This window comes from Chenopodium album, chromosome 24 (genome assembly GCF_948465745.1).
Source record: "Chenopodium album chromosome 24, dcCheAlbu1.1, whole genome shotgun sequence".
NCBI classification, from domain to species: domain Eukaryota; kingdom Viridiplantae; phylum Streptophyta; class Magnoliopsida; order Caryophyllales; family Amaranthaceae; genus Chenopodium; species Chenopodium album.
This window is the reverse complement of record NC_137857.1, coordinates 30,247,532-30,267,350: the sequence shown is the minus strand read 5'-3', so window position 1 is coordinate 30,267,350 and position 19,819 is coordinate 30,247,532. Positions and strand designations below refer to the sequence as shown.

At 37.8% G+C, this 19,819-nt stretch overlaps 2 protein-coding genes across 2 annotated transcripts; both read right to left on the bottom strand.

The window, feature by feature from the left end:
* Window positions 1–10,776: 10,776 nt before the first annotated feature.
* On the bottom strand, window positions 10,777–11,256 carry LOC145610799 (uncharacterized). The gene has a single exon (XM_081666089.1). It carries the CDS (start codon window positions 11,254–11,256, stop codon window positions 10,777–10,779), a length of 480 nt encoding a protein of 159 aa, XP_081522215.1.
* A 36-nt stretch (window positions 11,257–11,292) lies between these two features.
* Window positions 11,293–12,141, bottom strand: LOC145610798 (uncharacterized). Its single transcript, XM_081666088.1, has one exon. The coding sequence runs from the start codon at window positions 12,139–12,141 to the stop codon at window positions 11,293–11,295; it is 849 nt and encodes a 282-aa protein (XP_081522214.1).
* Window positions 12,142–19,819: the final 7,678 nt, after the last annotated feature.

Here is a 19,819-nt window from a genome sequence, read left to right as displayed (position 1 = left end):
CTTTTTTGGGCCATATTAATTTTTTTTGGGTTTTGGACCATCCAAAATTAGGTTCGCCCGACGTTGGCCTAAAATAACAAGTTCGGACATGATATGTTTAGCTTGAAGTTGGCCCGAACTGTCCTATACTTAATCCTTGGCCCGACTCGGCTCGTGAGAAGACTGTGCAAATTTTTGTTTGGTTGGTAAGGAGAAGGGCCCTACCGGGCTGCAACCTCTCACAGGTCTTCTTGGCGCGAGTTAGTGAGGTAGATATTTTAAGGGCTTGTTTGGTTGAATGTCCTTGGAAATTTGATTTCCCATGAAATTGAACTTCCTAAGAAATTCTAAAAAGTGTTTGGTTAAGCAAGGAAAGTGAAAATTCCCACGGGAAGTTCTACTTACCCAGGCCCCCCTAAGGTAATTTAGTTCATCCATTTTGTGGGAAGTGGAAATTCATGGAAATTTCTATTTCCCATGAATTTATCAACCAAACAACTCTATAGAAATTCAATTCCTAAAAATTGCAACTTTCCATGTTTTTATTTGTCAACCAAACAAGTCGTACAAAAATACTTGCGTGGACCTAGTCCACAATAATACTATTGTGGACCCGAGGTTTATACACACGCAACTGACATTATATTGAGCTTAGTGACCCTTATTTTTAACATAGTAACCTTATTTTTAACATAGTAACCTTTATAAAAGCCGTATAACGTTTAATATTATTATGAACTTGAAGTACGACGTTATGACCCTAATTTTAACATAGTGACCATTATTATTTATATTGACCTTATAAAATATTTATATTTCATTCAAAAAATTAACCTCTTGGTGTATATTACCAAAATGACTTTTATTTTCAATATAGTGACTTTCACTTTATTATAGTGACTTTCACTTTATTATAGTGACTTTTTATTTTTACTAGTTTTCGAGCCCCCCGCGCGCGATGCGCGCGCTCCGAATGGCGAATCGGGAGGATACCGTCTAGTGTTTAATGTTAAGGCATAATTAATTTGTTGGGACATTTATGTTATTTATAATTGCAATTCTATCAATGTATATAGATTAGTAATTTTTTTGTTATCTATGAGCAATGCTTTATTGTGCTGTTATATCAAATTTAGAAAATATGAGCAAAACTGTAATCGTTAAAATTTAAAATATTTAGTTTAGATATTTGGTACTTGTAAATGGAATTGTGCGTATTAAATTTACACTGTGATGGTACGACCGGGTCTATTTAATTTGTACTCGTGACGGTTTAATAGTGTGTATATAATATTTAGTGAAATGTATATAGTAGACATTCTATATTAAATAAAATTTCCGCGGTAAAAGTCGTGTTTGGTATTAAACAAACGAAAACGAAAGTCGCTTTCTATTTTTGGATATTCTTAGTAGTAGCTATATATAACAAGTTTTTTTTGTTCAAAAAAAACATTTAGACCATTAGTTTTAAAATTGTAGTGCTTTTCGATTACTGTGCAGTGTCTGAAACAAGATGTCCTTTCTACTTCTGCATGCTATGAAGACAATCGAAAAAACGTCAAGTGACGGCTTGGGGTTTAAATTGGGAAATTGCAGAGTGAACAGTCACAAATCCCAGAAAATCCTCTTTTTTCTCTTGATGCAAATTGAAAAGGCTTTTGCAATTATCATTTTTGACCCTCCATTAAGCCTTGAAACCTAAGCTCTGTTATGGCTGAAAGTGATGAGGATACTCCATTTACAGAATGGTACCCCAAGTTTTTAGAAAGAAGGAAAGAAAACCTTCGTGGTCGATATTACGCAGCAGCTGAGGCGCGCCTTGATGCTACCCAGAAATTAGGAGATTTGGCAAAGGAAATGCAAGATATCGATTTACAACTTGCAAAGTGCGCCGAAGTTGCTCGGGAAAGGGAGAGGAAACAGGAGCTTAAAATCGGCAGTAGCCCTGCTCCTTCGATTCCAGTTGCTGAGGATAAGAACAAGAGTAAGGGGATTAGAATTGATGGTAGCTCTGTTTGTCCGATTCAGGTTGACAGCGATAGTGACAGTGACGGAGGTCCTGTGAGAAAGAGAAGCTTTGTGGGTTTCAAAGGGGAATCATCAAAAACCAAGGGTCAGTGTAGTTGGGGTGATGAGGTTTTAGGCTTTGGTGTTGAGGGAGGGGAAGCGGATATGGAAATTAGCGATGAAGAGCCTGCTGTGAAACAGGTAATCTCTTCGACTGTTGTCATTCAACCTGAAGGAGTGCAGGAGCAGGCTGCAATTGGCGAAGCAAACGTTGGTGTGGCGCAGCAAGAGCAGCAGCATCTATTAGCTAACCAGGAAAGGGGCCCAGAGGAAGAAGAAGAGAATGAAGAGGAGGATGATGGGCTGCAGGCAGAATATGATTCATGGTATGATGGAGATTCTGAAGAAGACACTGGCTACCCTTACCATCACCACTCACCTGAAGTTTCTGATGATGATTCTGGAGCCTATGGGTTCGATTCTGATTAAGCGAATCAAGTACTCTTTGCAGAATTATTTTGGATAAGTAGATAATTATTATAGGGCCAGCTAGTTGTCTCAGTGCTTTAATGTAATCTTGCTGTTTGAAATGCTGGCTAGTTAGTTATTTTGTGCTTTATATGCACTATGTAGATGTAATGACTCTTATATAATTTTATATATATATTATGGTTGGAATGTTTAATCTAAGAGGCTTTATGAACTTTTTTGCTAAATGTTTATTTATTCAGTTATATATAATCAAAAGCATTGGGTATGAAGTGGATGTTGGTTAATTAGTTGTGGCTTAATTGATAGTTTTGAACTTGATTGTAGTTGGCAAAATGAGTATAACCTCTAATATACTTGAAGCTTATTAATTAGGTGCTAACATGCCAAAGCCTTATCAATGTAGAGTGATAACTCAGACTTTTTTTTCTATCTTTACCAACAAAAATTAAACCTAGATTTTAATCTCGTAATTCTAAAACTTGTTTAAAAATTAGATTTATTATTAGGTGCCATTAAAACGATGAGCCATGAGTGTATTTGGCTTACAAGACTGTCAAGATATATGCCAGCTAGTGAATGTTGTTGCAGAACAGATCCTTCTAGTTTCTAGGGTTTGAAAGGGAAGAGGGATCAGGGCAGTTTATAGATGAGCTGCATATATATTTAGTATATGTCTATGTTCATTGGGGCGCTGTGTTGTCTTGGATACGTTTATCAAAATGGCTGATATTCACAGAGATTAAGGATTGTGTCCTAAACTGAAAGATTAAATGAATGCAAGAATTACTCTTTGAGATTCTGAAACTTGTTATATCAGGAAGCCATCTGAGTTTTGTAATTTGAAATAGGCGATCACTTCATTAAGAATATGAAACAACATGCTAATAGCAATGAATAAAGCAAAAACAGTCAGTATAGATATGCAGCTCAATAGTTAAGGGCATTAGTTTAAGCCTTGAGAATAAGTGCATAACTTATCATATTAAAAGCACACATAGCCATAGCAAATCAGTTTCAACAAAAGCTACAAGAATAAAGTGCATATTGTGACAGCAGGTCAAAGTTTTCAAAAGCCATGGTAATTAACATGTTTGGCTGGCATAACTATAATGTGCACTAAGAGTAGTTAAGGCAAGGGAAATCAAATAGGCTAAGTAATCTTGCATTGTCTTAAAGGCGTCGAATAGGAACGCAGGCAAAAGGATAAGCCTAGCTTATCTTAGGGGAATGTGTTCCTATTAGAAGCCTGATTATGCTGCAATCATTGCTCGAGTGAAACAGCCTTTACGTACCACTTAAGCACGCCTGACCTCTTGATGGTGCCTGCAGGACCAACTTGAATAAGGGATGCTCTAGATTGTAGTGTAGTGGCTAGAGCAGCAAATTCTGGCCAAGTTTCCTATACATTACACAGGTATAGTTAGCATGGTGCTGAAATCTAGACTGTGAGTATGTGAGCTGTTAACTACCTGTTTCTTCTTTTCTAGAAGTGCAGTGGCCGTAGAGTGTAGCAGCTTTGCACATTCTTCGCCAAAAGCAGTAAACCGGATGCTACCAGTTCCATCCGTTGCAACAAAGGTGAAGTTGTTCCTGCATTGATTGAATGGATATTAGTTGCTGTACATATGTAGTATAATTAGTGTAGTAAATTAAGGCATACTTTAATTCAGCAATTTTTTCTTCTCCACAGTATGCGCACATAAACCTAGAGCCTTGAAAGTAGTCACAGCGCTTGCTACAAATTGCACATCCAATGTATGCAACAACATCTTCTTGAGGATTAGGGATTGTTATTTTTACCCAGAAGCGTGTGTCAGGAGTAACATCTGCTGACTGAAAAATGAAGTATGTCAGAGAACGAGAGGAGTTATGCAGTTTGTGTTGCAGAGCTAATCTGCTGATACCGTCTTGTCAGCAATTGCAGCAACTGGTGTGACGTTTTTGCTGCTAAGGTCTTCTATCCGCTTGAGTTGGCGAGCAACACAGTCATTTAACTTATCAACATTTCCTTGCACCCTATATACTTATAATGAATTAGCAATGATAGATCAAGGTTGACAAATAAGCAGAGGACATGCTAAATTGACAGTGTATAAGTTGATTGTACCAGTCGCGCAGTGCAACTGCCTCAGGAGAAACTGGGTTTGGATCAATGGTTGTTGACATGGAAGATGCCAGGGAAAAACCTAGCAATGTTTGTCGAGCATTAGGCAAAACAGCAAACAAAGGCAGTAAATGTTTAGCTGCTGGAGTAAAGTTACCTCTGTGTGTAGCTGGCTTTAAATGCCTAAAGCTTATGATCTTGAAAGAGTCTAACCAATTACTAAATTGTTGGCAGTCAACAGTAGCTAGTTCGCCATAAACTGAGATAATAAGAGCTTGGTCAGGCCTGCATGGACAAAGCATTTTGTAAAGTTTATTGGTAGCCTATAATGTGTGGAGTAATCATTAGCATTATTAATTTTGAAAACCTCTGAACACTGTGGTCAACAACAGCAATGTCGCGGACATGAAATGGAAATCCATTGAGTGAAGTCTTTTGCCGAACATCTTCCATGTGAACAACAACACCAAGTATGTTTGAATTTTGAAGATCAGTAAATGCATCAGACATTTAGTTAGAGTAATTCATGAAAAGCACTTGCATATCTAGGTATAAAAATGAACAGCATTACCAAATCGATCATTATCATTGCTAGTCGGAGAAACATCAGCAATAGGAGTATAGTGCGGGAGAACAGGACCAGAATCAGGCACCAAAGGTTGGATTGCAATCTTTCCTCCAAAGCCAATCTGGTATGGTCCTTCTTTGTTGACAAATCTGGGGTCATTAGCCTTGATAGGAGCATCTGAAATTATGTATTCTTTTTGATGCTCAAGGACTGTTTTGAAGTGATCAATCTCATCTCCAAACAATGTTCCTCTAATCTCATTGCCCTGTATACATAATAATACAACCAAAAAAATGTTAGTGAAGAAAGACAACCAACATTGCATGCAGAATAAGATAGCTACACTATAAAGTGGTACCTCATCGTCTTCAAAGACAAGTTTCTGGAATCTCCTTTTATTAGAAGGAATTTTTACAGGAGACTTTTCCTTCACAGCAACTTTGATTTTATAGGATTTGCTCTTAGGAGTTAGCTTGCTGACTGGCACATATTCAGGCTTCATCTAACAGGATACACATATGAGTATTTTTCCCAACTAAACACATTTCATGTACATATTATGCTTTAGGCAGCCTTCCAGATTGAATTTCTTTTTTTTTAAAAGCTTAAGTTTTAATCAAAGCATTAAGCAGCTTTCATATGTTTGCTTACTAAGCATATATCAAGGCACACACCAGGTTTGATTAGCACAGGGACTTATAAAATTACAATAACCTAATTTAGATTTTGATCTATGCAGCCACTAAGGCAAGGCAAGTGTAATTTGTTCATGCTATTAGTGTACCTAAACTGGAAACAAACTGTAATTATAACAAGCTACAAGTTATGTTCATGCTATCTATGCAGTACCATAATAAATATTAAATATTGTACAAAAAAGCAGGGGACTATCTAAGTATAGTTCTGTGAAGCATTAGGTGTAGGAATTGCAAGCAAAAATTCAACAATAAGGAGACAGATATGATAGATCTAGGTTGCTACATGATATAAGCATAAATGATTGATATTAAATGCTATGTGCATGAAAATTCAGTATAAGAAAGAATGATACAACTATATCATGCATAATATTACCATCATTAATTGCACAGGATAGAAATAAATAGCAGAAGGAATTAATGAACTTACTCTGATATGCAGTTGGCTGAGAAGAAGAAGCTGGAACAACTTGTGTATAGAACGTTGTAATAGGAAACAAGGTAGATGTTAGTAGCTTGCACTTATAGCAGTAGAAATAAACAGCAAAATATTTAGTTGTTGCCTAACAACCTGTGTGCAAAATTAAGTAATGATGAGAATGGTCTATTAACCAACAGATTAAAGGCTGCTACAATGCTTTAGTTCCCCAGAAAGCTAAACTGCTTTATTGATTTGTGCAGCATTGAGGTCTATCAATGCAGATATTTCTTGAAGATTTGGAGTTGGATGAAAAGAAGTTGCTATCTAATACCCTATGTGCACAAAATGTCAATGATGAGAGCAATCTATTAACCAGCATGTAAACAAGTCTTGTTGCATTGCTGTTTTTTTGCAATTTGCAGTGCTTAGCTTTTTTGATTTTAAAAATGCTTAGGAGGCTATCATAGTTAAGACCTCTATATTAGAAAAAAGGGGATTCTTTTCGATGTCTATTCAGAGCTTCATGTTAAAATTGGGCTAAGTAGTTGTCTTATGTGTAATAGCTTTGAAGGAGATGTTGACTGATTCTTTTTTAATAACCATTGGATAATAAGCTGTTCTATGATTACTGTCATCCAAGATGCTTTTTTTTTGTTGTATTTTAAAAACAATCTGTCTATTGAAAGTTGAGATGGATCTAGAAATGAAAGTATATTGGCAATCAAAGGAATGGGCTGTATATGTGGCCATATGCATCTGTGTTAGGCTTAGAACATAGACTAAGGTAAAGTTGGGCTCATACAATCACATATGTAGGATGAGTTTTGGGATTAGGCCATTACATAATACATGGCCTCTTTAAAGATACATTTTGTATTAAGACATATATGGCAACCTGTGCAAGTCAGTTACTTATATATGTTTTTTTTTGGAGAATAGTAAATAACCTGTCCATGAATATTAGGAAGGAATATCTGTTACACATGCCTATCTGTTGAAAACAATGTTCTTTCAAGATTTTTTCAAAGATGTGCATTTAATCAAGGGTTGAAAGTCTAATTAAAACAATTTGAGTTAACTTTTACAATAATCTGCTATTTATTGCAGCACAGTTTTTGTGTACACAGTTGACTTAATTGCAATGCTTGGCATCAACAAATGACTTGCTGTTCACTTTGCAGATAATATTATGCTTTTGAGGATATCTGATATATATGAAATATCCTGAATCTGCATTAAACTATTTATGTTAGTTTTAAAATATAGATATTTGTGGAGCATTATGAGGGCTATGAATTTTTTGACTGGTAATTATGACTACCATTGAACACTAAAAAAGAATATTGAATATGGCTTCTGTTTCAATGTCTGTAAACAGAATCTTATTCAAGTGTTTTCTTGTCAAAGATATATTAAATGCATTTAATGTGATAAAGAAAACTGGTCTTTTTTTGGCTCTATATATAGTACTGCTTGCCATCAAGCATGGAATGCTTATCAAATTGTGATTACAGGCAATACAATTCATCCCAACAGATTGCCCTGCAAGCTAAATGGCTGAATATGCACCTACGTTTACTGTTTGCTATCAGCCTGAGAATGCAGAGATTGTGGTATGAAATAGAGCCCATTGAACTATTATCTTGCTATGTTGTAACACATGTAGTTAGCATTATTGCAGTTGCTAAAATTATTATATGCTTAGCTTTTATTATTTATTGCTAATTTTATAATTGTGATGATATTTTGGCTATGCATTTGACTCTACAGCGCATCCCTGATGAATTTCAAAACATACTATATGAAGGATTTGAAGGTGTGAGTTTGCTAGTACATGGTAAATCTAGAATCTGGGAAGCTACCATGGTACAACAAGAGGATGGAAATAACTGGATCACTGTTTTAGAAGGTGGCTGGTGTGATTTTGTTAGGGACAATGGTGTAATTCTAGGCGATGGTCTCAAATTTTCATACACAGGCGAGAGTACATTTTATGTTCAGATCCTAAGGCCAACAGGGGGCAGAAGAACAGAAGGTAGCGGATTTGACAAGGGCAATAGCAGTTCGAGCAAAAGGCGAGGACGTAAGCCAGCCTATCATGGCAGCTCAGCGAGTATGGCTGAAACAAATGGCCACCTTGAGGAGCTTGCAGATCATTGTCGTGAGCCGCATTTTAGATTTTTACAGCACCTTATCTTAAGAAAGGGACAATTGTATGTGTTTATAATAAGTGTTTGTTTTTTTTTTTAAAAAAAAATGTTTGAAGCTATTTGCATGGAATAACATTGTGTGTTATGTTGTTGTCTGCAGAATGTGCCTGTCGAATTTGCAAATTACTGGTTAAGTGAACTTAAAAACTCAAGCTATGTATTACTTCAGCACTCTGATACACAGTTTAATGTTAAGGCGAAGTGTGTGAAGAATGGCGGCCTAATCACCAAATGTGATATAACAAGAGTCACCAATTTCACAGCTCAGTATAATGTTCAAGAAAATCAAGGCGCACTAATTAAGTATAGAAAAGGATACCCTGCACTCTTTGATATAGATCTAGTGCCAATGTGAATCATTATGAATGCTTCCTAGTTTGGGTTTGATGTAATAAGTCCTAACAATAGTCTGAGAGGACATAATAAGAAAAGTGCACAATGCTGTATTTAATTTAGGCTATCTGTGTTGGTGGCCTAATATGAAAGCCTGATTTAGTGTGCTATTTCTAATTATATGTTTTTTTGATCTAAATAATCTATGCTGTTTGTGTTTGAAATTATTTGCTGATTAAATAAACATCTTTGTATGTAAAAATTGCCATACACTTGCTAAACAGCAAGCTCATCTTAATATTGCTAAAACCTTAATTCAGAAAGCTGAATGTAACAAGAAAATATGCTTTAAATATTTTTTTTATAGATGGATATCTGCTGAGCTCATGGCATAGTGTGCAACACATCTAATTTTAAAATAGAAACCAAAAAGGGAGTTTATAAATAGGGACTTATTAGGACTCTTTTTTTTTTTTTTTTTTTTTTTTTTTTTAAAAAAAACTTCTAATCTATATCTAATTTAAATAAGATGATCAGACAAAGGTTGCAAATTAAAGGCCCGACTTTTTACAGAAACATATAGCTGGAGCCAACATCTGTGTACAATCAGATAGCCACTTGTATGCTGTGTAGTTCATCAAATGGTTCTAAACTACTGCACATTGATTGTGTGCAAGTTTTGCTATAAGTCATGTTAAGTAGTCTATAATCTTATGAGTAGGCTCTTTTGCCCATCAGTTTTTTTGAGTTCTAAACCAATTTTATGGTATATAAGCTGTGATAAGATGACTTATGTAAGACATATTTTTATCCCAAAGGCAATAGAGTGTACCATCTCTGTATATATAAATGAGGCTAAGTTGGTATAGATCTATAGTTGTTTTTGCAACATCTTAGCCATTCCACACAGCATATTTCACAATAAACAATTCACAATGGCAAGCAAGGGCAAAGGCAAAGGCAAGGAGGGTAGCATTGGACGGCACGGGTTGGCTAAAGAAACAAGCATAAGGACAGTGGTGGATCGCGTTAATTCACTCGAGGAAAGGATGCAACAGCTAGAGAAGCTTGTTTCTGATCTCTGTTTTGGTGAACCAGAAGATAAGGTGGCCAGTCAACAAGGAGACTGCTGCATGCAAACAGCTGAGGTGGATGCCAAACAAAACTCACAGGAAGGAACAAGCAAGTACACTGGCTATCCTATTTTTCATAGCACTGATATTCACCATCACTCAAGCCCATCATACACCCCTGCAAGTGATGCTTCAGGTGGAGTTTCATTTTAAGCAGGAAAGCTTTAATGTCATCTAATTGGCTGCCACACCTGTACTGCACTGCTAGTGATCTGAGTAAATGCTATTAATTTCCTGAATGTATCCTAAAATGTGTTTAGGTTGATATTAGGCCTTTAATGTCTAGGTACTTAAATTTTATTAAGTGTATCGCTCTATGTGCCCTAAGTGAGATTTATCACTGTGTTATATCTGTCCTTTGTACTAATGCTAAGCTAAGTCTTAGTCAGAAGATGTTTTAAAATGGTTGTCCTTGTTAAAGTCTAGTAAAGAATGTTAGTTCTTTGTTTAGCAAATATCTAGCACATGCAATCTAGCACATAAAATAAATAATGGCAAAGGAATTTATGCAAATGATACTAATTAAGCGCAATAGCATATAAAATAAAGAGATACTGGATGTATCTAAATCCAGCAACAATACAAGATCTGCATCTGAACTCAGGAATTACAACATGCCATACATACAAAAACTAATGAAACTGAACTGCAACAAGCTCGAAAATACCATAGTTGCAGTTGGCTAGTATAAAATAAAGAGATACTGGATGTATCTAAATCCAGCAAGAATACAAGATATGCATCTGAGCTCAGAACTTACAACATGCCATACATACAAAAACTAATGAAATTGAACTATGACAAGGTCAAAAATACCATAGCTGCAGTTGGCTAAATGATTGAAGCTAATCTTAACACATCATAAGAAACAACATTTTTAACATGTGAAGTAGACAAAGCAGTAGATACCTTTGGGGTGAAGACAATGACTTTCTCAGATTTCTTCGCACATGACAGCGCTACATATAGCTGACCATGTGAGAAGCAAGGTTGGGGAAGATATACAACAACTCTGTTCAGCGTTTGACCTTGTGATTTGTTTATTGTCATGGCAAAACTGAGCTTAATGGGAAACTGCTTCCTCTCAAATTGGAAGGGATAATTTGCTGAAGATGAAGGGCGAAGATTAACACGTGGCAGAAACCAATGCTTCCCTTTATAATGGCCTGTTGCTATGACGCACAGGATGTTATTTGGCAAAAAGCGCTTACATATAAGCCTTGTTTCATTACACAGACCTTCAGATGGCGCTATGTTTCGCAGTAAGATGACAGGACAGTCTATCTTCAAGATGAGTTCATGAGGGCTCATACCTCCAGGGCATAATTTGTTGAGGAATTCAGTCGGTTAGAGGGTGCAATTATCATCAAGAAGAGAGTCAAAACTCTTGTATGAAGAATGCTCTCCCTGGAATTGGTTAATCAAATAAGTATTGATTGAATCTACATCTTCATTCATGGGCGTAAGGATTGTTGTTTCTGTAAAAATTCCCGGACACATAGCCATGCTGCCAACTTCCGGGAAAGCAGCAGACGCTACAGCTGGCACAGGATCGATTTCTGGGTCATAGCAATGCACAATGTGCGGTGGCAACTGCACAAAATCAACTTCAGCATTCTGCAGCTGTCCATTTCCAAGTGCCAGTAAAAATTCAGAATATACAGGATCGTGTTTAGCTCTAATGTTCTCTGTTAACCGAAACCTTATCATCTTAGGCCATAAGTATGAGCTGACTAAGCTTGCAGCTACAACTTCTTTCTGAGACTTCCGAGGGACAATAGGGAGGACTTGCCTGAAATCCCCTCCAAATACAACCACCTTTCCTCCAAATACTTGATCAGGGTCACAAAGATCCCGAAGGAGCAGATCTAGTGACTCCACATTTTCCTGTCGTGCGATGGATGCTTCATCCCATATGATCAAAGAAGTGGCTCTAATTAAAGCGGCCAGACTACCCTGTCTTGGAACATCACATGCAAGAGATATCTCTGAATCAAGAGGAATTTTGAATCTAGAATGTGCTGTTCTACCGGATGGTATGTTTGAAGCTGCTGTCCCTGAAGTTGCAGTAGGCAACACAATTTTGTGAGCTAGTCGGACCTCAGCGTATAATGCATTATACAGAAAAGTTTTCCCAGTCCCACCAGGACCATCAACAAAGAAGCAGCCAACAATGCTTTCATTTACATGTTCCATAATGCTATCAAATGCTATCTATTGAGCTGAATTCAAAGCGTCTCTGCAAGATATGCATTCATCAGGTATTGGTGCCTCCAATGCATCAGCAATGTCTTTGGTTTTCCTGATTTCTGCATCATCAGGTTCTATTAAATGCCCCAAGCCAAAGTCTGCCAAGGATCTGCCCATGCCTTCTAATGACTGCTCAATCGATCTCACAGTTAGCCTTCTTGATTTGTCTTCATCACCTGGATTTGCATGCCTGTAATCCTGTGCTAATGAACTGTAGAAGCGTAGCCATAAAGTGTTAGGATTGCTGGGCTGACAGAAAATAAGGATAGTAGCAAAGAGCTGCCTCATTGCTACAGGCATTTGCACTTCTGATGCCTCCTCTAAACAAGCTACCACTGCACCATCTGCTTCCATTAAGCCCCTTTTAATAGCTGCTTCCTGGAAAGTACAGCAGAGTTGCCCTCCCACTGTGAACAAATCTTCAAAGGACTTAGGACTCCGAACATTAATAAGGAGCAGACGTAAGTAAAACCTTTCACCCTCGCCTGGAGCAACAAAAGCCAAGCGTCCAACAACTATTCTTTTATTTTGTCTTTGAAGCCATGCCTTTTTTCCATTGTCCCACCTATAGTGTTCAGTCATCTCGCTGTAGAGGTGACTTGTGCCACCAACAGTAGCTGCATTCAGTCTGAAGAACTCTGTAAGAGCTGTGCGTGAACGTTTATCATTTTGAACCACAACATCTAAACGTTCATTAGGGTGCACAACAACAGTTTGCATATTAGGCAAGTGCACAGGTAAGAGTTGCACAGGTGGATGCATTTCAAATAAATCAAATCCAAAAATTCTCCAAGCCGCTTCACATGGAGAAACCCATCTTCCAGACTGAAAGTTTTTAATTTCATCCAAGGCAGCATCCTGCTGGCCAGCTACACTGAACGACACCCTATCATGACCCTTGTACACATACTTGTACAAGTACTTTACTGCTTGAATTGTTGAACAAACCTCAACATTTAAGTGGCAGTCAAAAAGTGTCGACAGATAGGGATTATACGGAATGACCCACCGGTTGTCTAAGTTAGCTCCCCAAATACGCACACTTTCACCAGTGTTTCTCCTTCGGTACATTGGAAAGCCATCTTCATTGCTTGTTGTTTCACTTAGAAATGCCCTAGGATAATTATATTTACAAGCAACAGAGCCATCTGTCTGCTTCTTCATGCACCCACATGAAGGATTTCTCAAGCCACAAGGGCCATGCATCATATGGGCCAAGACTATTCTCCGAAGATTGCCGCACTCAACAGGAAGTTCAGCACACACAAACTTATCAAAATCTGAAGGTGATTTGACCTTGTATTCACCTTTAAGAATGATTAAGAAGTGAGCATGAGGAAGGCCTCTTTTTTGGAACTCAATTACATATATCATTGCCTCAACTTCACCAAACACATGCTTTTTCATGATTTCATGTTTAAGGCTAATAAGTTTAGACCGGAAAACACGCGCTATAAGGTCAGGACGATTTTCTGCAAGTTCCCCATCAACAAGTTCAGCTGTTATTCCAGGCCACTTAGCATTGCATGTCATAGTAACAAATAAATCAGGCTTTCCAAAGCGCTGAACCAATGACATTGCATTTAGGTACCGGCGTTTCATATCGCGTGGCCCTCCAATAAAAGTCGGAGGAAGAATAACTCTACGGCCAACATTTATAGCATTTGTCTCACCTCCTTCTACAGAATCTAAAATCCCCTGGTAGAGATCAGCACGTATTGTTTGCTGATTTCGCCTGAAGAAATCTAACCGTGTATTTTCTATTTTGATGTACACGTCTACAATGTATTGCTGAAAACGACGACCTGCACGAAGCAGCATATTGTGCGGGCGATTTTGAAGCTTATATGCATAATACTGCCTTGGGGAAATATGCCTGTCTGAAGTTCCACTATTTTCCGAAGCACCTAAACATAAAACACAGAATATAGTAAGCACAATGACCTTGGTGATTGCAAACTCAGTGCTTAGAGAACTTCAAAATATTTGCTAAAATTATTTTTAGCTTAGTCACAGTTGTTTAGAAATGTGCATTTTTTTCACCAAACAGCAACAATAAAAGAGCAAATTAGACCATGGTAATATAGAGACTCACGAATAGCCTCCTGAGCAAGCAAATCTTCTTCAGTGTTAACAGAACATGAATGCACAGGGTCAACTGCTCCTGAACCATGCTGCTGCTGATCCCTGTAATTTTTGCACATCCCCTGTGCCCATCCACAATCACCATGGGGAAATAAAAGAGGGTACTGCAGTGGATCATAACATCCATAATAATGATATATTTGATGGATCTTATCTGATCTACCAGATACAGAGATGTATGGACCTTCTGAGTTGCTAGAGCCTGTATTGTCTATCCATATAGCAGCCACTTCATCGCTTGTTGGCGCATTGAACACGCACTGGTCCAAAACTGCATGTTGATTGATAACTATTTGCGTATCCTCAGTTACGTTGATCTCTTTTAAAGACCGAAAAAACCGAACATACGGATTGTCTTTGGTCACTCTCATTAGAATTTCAATAATATCATCCCTAACTTCTGGAAAACACTTAGTCCTATTTGCAGCCTCACATTGACCATCATAAAAATATAATTGCAGGAACTTAGGGCCTCCCTCTTTTGGCAACAGATCAGGCAGAAAATGGTATATCTGACCATGCATTTTGAACACATAAATGCCTTTTTCAGTTTTAGCTTCATGGTCACCCCTGAACGAGCTGCAAGCAAATAAGTTATTATACAACCGAGCATATTTCCTAAAGTGCACTGCATCTTCATCACCAGATGTAAGTAAACGCTCCAATTCAGGAGGGTATTCATTTGAAGCAATTTTGATATCCCCATTTCCACAACAGAAATGCAATGTTTCATGTTCAATTTTTTTAGCACCGCACTTCAGACAAGGAGGCAGCATCTTCAGTTGCAGAGGGCCAACTGGCAGCGGCTTACCAATAATAGCAGCCGGGTTAACTGCAGCACAACGTGTAGAATTAGCTTACAAGGCAAGCTGACAACAAATTACTTTTCATGAAAGGAGCTCACTCTTTGGTTTAGGCTTTGGTTTAGGCTTTGGCTTTGGCTCTGATTTTGGATTAGGCTTTGGCTTTATTTTTTTTTTTATCCACATGTACGTTGTTGTGCACTCTGAAGACTTGTTTCACCAGGTTCACTGCAATTGGAGAATATTATTAGGTGAATCACCATTGTGCATCATAATGCACTAAAGCTAACCACAACAACATCACATATACAATTTATACCGTATTGAGAATGGCTGGACCATAGCATCCAAAGCCCGTGTACGTTTGGTAGCACGAGCATTAGCAGGTGTCTTGTAATTAAGACAACGATCTACATTACATAGATTATAAACCACCATACTTAGCAAATGCCTAACAACAAACAGCCAGAAAGTAAAGAAGGCAAGTTTCCTTACTCATGGCAGCAACACTACAACTGTAGCCAAACACAGCTGCTGTAGAATATTGTATGCAGCAAGTCTAACAACAAGCAAACAAAAACAGAAATATAATGAACAACAGAAAAGAGTGCTCTAACAGAAATAATTGCAGACAATAATCCAATATTAAAAGGAGGGAACTGAGTCATTATCATTAAACATATAGAGCATAAGTTTACATAAGCTGGTCAATAGATTCTGGCACACCCACAAACTCCAGACATTTAGGAATAACAAACATAAGCAGTGCTAGCCACCACAAACAAGAAACATAAGATATTTTCTGAAACAAGCATTTTTAACTTTGGCTGTAAGAATGTGCCATGTTCACAAAACAACCCCCAAAAAGCTTCCCTCCCCCCCTCCTTAGACTCTATTCTAATTTCCCACGCTTAAATACAGCCTCTAAGTCTTCAGGGACTGCAACAGGAGTAATAGTAGCCCGAGAGGCTTTGTTGGGCCGCGCTTTAGGCTTCCGTGGTGCAGCTGGGGGAAAGTCAGAAGACTTTAATTGATGGGCAGTAGATTTAGGAGTGTTGCACTCAGCTGCAGTGAAGAATGGAGGTAAATGCAAGGGCTGCTGAACACCTAAGAGCGCTCCTTAACTGCCATGAAACTTTCCTTTGCCAAAGCACACTTAATCCCAGCGAAAATCACATTTGCATGATTCAAATCCACAATGTTCAGATTGTAGCTTGAGCATAAAAAGGCAACTCCTTTCTTTGCCGCATCTTGAGCAGCAGTCTTGCATTTCGCAGTTAGTGAACTGTATATGCACTCTAGGCCACCATATGAGCATGGAGTGCATATTGTAAGCCAAGCAATGCACTTCTTGTCAGCTATTTCCAGAGCCTCAACTGATGAGACGCTGGCTCCAGTCTCAGCAGCCAAAGTGCGCAAGACATCTAAGTAATCAATGCAAACATACTTAGCAGCGCGTTTCTGATTTGGAACAGAAGGCCACCTCACAGGTGTCTTCCCATTAGGCTTTTCAATAGATTCCAATCCCAAGCGTTTCATCTCATACAAAAACCCGCAACGTTCCGGCCTGCCAATCCTGTCACTTGAACAATCATCGACCTGAACACCAAATTCAGCCCTTAGCCCCCTAACAGCCAGCTCAGATGCCTTTTCAATTGAGGCCTTAAGAGTATCAGCCGGACCGCCATTGTACACATAGGGCCCTAACACGTCACCCGTATCAAGGTGCAACTCAACAACATTTCCACCGTTTACAGACAGAGTGTACAGAGGGGCTGGCAGCTCCAAACATGCCACAACCTGGTTCAGCAAACACTGTTAGGAAATGGATACATTCCGAGGGTGGATGGCCATCACCAGTCCGTATAGAAAACCACGTATAAGGAAACCAAAACACCTAGGTCCTCAAACACAAACCAACAAGACATAGTTTCTTGACCATGGGTAAACTGTAAGGCAAAGACAAATCCCTCCCTGGATCAAAGGTTGTAACCTATAGCAACTCTGACAAACTGATCACATAAGCATGTCTTTTAAATGTATCCTTACAATAGTAATCAGATTTAAGGACCCTCAACAAGCAAGTTGTGGCTTGCAAGTAAATAAGCCCAAACTGGCTGCCTAAATCGACCAAACTCTTAAAGGGAATTCCTCAAACACACCACAAATTGCACACCAGACCACAGTACTATATCACAGCCTAAAGCATGTAAAATAAGAAATTGCTGAATTCAACCAAAAAGATCTTGATACCTTAACAAATATATATAATTACACATTACAAGTATAATTAAACCAAAAGGCAAACCCAAACATATTTATAAAGAGCATATAATCTTAATTTAAAGCTAAAGCATGAACTGCAGAGCAAGCCACAACACAGCAAGCATAAACAATAGGCATCCATTTTAAAAAGCTAGACCACAGAACTCAAAACATGCATGAATGAACACATGACACTACATTAGTCACAAGATTAAGATCCCCAACATGAACTGAAAAATGCACAAATAACCACAGTATATATATTCCACTATACCCTAAAAATCTTTAAACATCACAAACAAACCGCACACAAACAAAGCTCCATATATTAAACAACTACAGTACGTAATACTTACAGAATACTTCTCTCCTGAATGCCAAATTAATAGAACCTGTCAAAAAGAAACACACAAGAAGAGAATCAGCACTCACAGACAGGATCATCAACATGAACCACAAACACAGCATTCTAAATAACAAAACATAACAGAGAACTGACCACCAAACCTAAACAGAAACAAACCAAGCAACTACTGATTGAGGATATAGCATGACAGCACAAATCACCAAAGGTCAGCAAACTTACTCCAGCAGCAAAGGAAAAGAAACCCGAAGTACATGACCAGCATACAAAGGCAGCATGACTCGCACATTAAGGCAGCAGAAAACACAGTTGCCATGTCCATCAAAGAAATCCAACTGAAGCAATGCAAACATGGACAATGAGCTTGTAAAATGAAGATTTTGCTAACCATGGAGCCTTACTTGAAACCAACAAAACTAATATTTACACCCAAGCACAAAATAGCAAAGCTTGTCCATTATAAAGTTTTAACTAAAAAATTATAAAGCTTAAATTTATACCTCAACCTCAGTGTATGCTCCAACCCTTCACAGGGCTCCTTGCTTCCTCTCTTCCTGCCCTCACTCACTGAATGCAGACCTTATTTATAAACCCCCTTTTTTGTTCCTATTTTTAATCTAAAAAATTATTATAGTGAATCTAAAATTACTTTTTTAAAAAAGAGGAAAAGCCTCTGCATACCAAAGCCCCTCTTATAACCGCCCAAACTCAATTTTAATCATTACCAACACAAAACACCCAGTAAACTAGTGGATAAAGGGAGTGACCAATGGATATGAAGCTGACTCCAGCAGATTAAGCCGCCCAACTCAGACTGCCAAGCTTAAAATGTCAAATTCAACAAACATAACCTTAAAACAAATACAAAAGGCATTGGTAACTGTTAGCACGCCTGATTTTAAGCCTTACAGCAGCACCGTCCAAAACAAAAGCAACTAAGAATTTTAAGCCTCAATTGAGCTGAACACTCAGCCACAAGTTCACTAATTGCAGCCTCCTAAACGCTCACTAATAAAGGTAGCCTCCTAAACGCTCACTAATTACAAACATAAATGCAGCCCATAAATTAGCATATGTATCAGCCAATCCCTTAAAATGCTCTAAAATGGATATCAATCAGCACATAATATCAGCATCTGATTTAGCAATTTTTAATCAACACATAATATCAGCATTTGATCTAGCAATTTTTTTAAAAACAAAAACACTCCAAACCTAACAAAAAAATCTAAATTTAATCTTTAAATTACAATGTACAACAACGATTTCCATTGCCCATAAATTAGCATATGTATCAGCCAATCCCTTAAAATGCTCTAAAATGGATATCAATCAGCACATAATATCAGCATCTGATTTAGCAATTTTTAATCAACACATAATATCAGCATTTGATCTAGCAATTTTTTTAAAAACAAAAACACTCCAAACCTAACAAAAAAAATCTAAATTTAATCTTTAAATTACAATGTACAACAACGATTTCCATTTAAAAATTGTTAAGACTTAAACAAAATACAACACCATAAATGTACACAATTCCTAAAACACTCCTAATCCTAATACATTTTCACTCCCCTACACATGCAGAACACCATAAGCATTGCCATCTTTGCATGGAGAAAACCACAACAGAAACAACTGTGCACTCCAACCGCCACCTGTCGACAAGCCAGCTCACAGAGTAATCAAAAGACAAGAAAGCGCCACCTAAGCATCCTGACAGAGCAAAGATGAAAGAAACAGATCACCAAAGAGCAAATAAGGGCAGAATAGTACTTGAACATTTTGAGGGGCAAAAGGGTCACCACACTATTACTAAGAGATTTTCAACTTGCCAAGTTCTCACTTTTAATAGTTATAGATTAATAAAACAACCATAGTTTCTCTAATATTAGAGGTCCATAATAAATTAGTGTAAACGAGGTCCATTTAACAATTTGTAGAGGTTGTAAGAGTTGACGAGGGATAAGGAAATTCCAACTCCAAGATATCTCGATGGGGTTTGATCACACAACTTCACGGTAACAAACTATGCAAATATGCA

What these genes read in the sequence shown, in the direction of transcription:
- LOC145610799 (XM_081666089.1), bottom strand. Translation starts at nt 11,256, where the DNA reads ATGAGCCCTCATGAACTCATCTTGAAGATAGACTGTCCTGTCATCTTA.
- LOC145610798 (XM_081666088.1), bottom strand. Translation starts at nt 12,141, where the DNA reads ATGGAACATGTAAATGAAAGCATTGTTGGCTGCTTCTTTGTTGATGGT.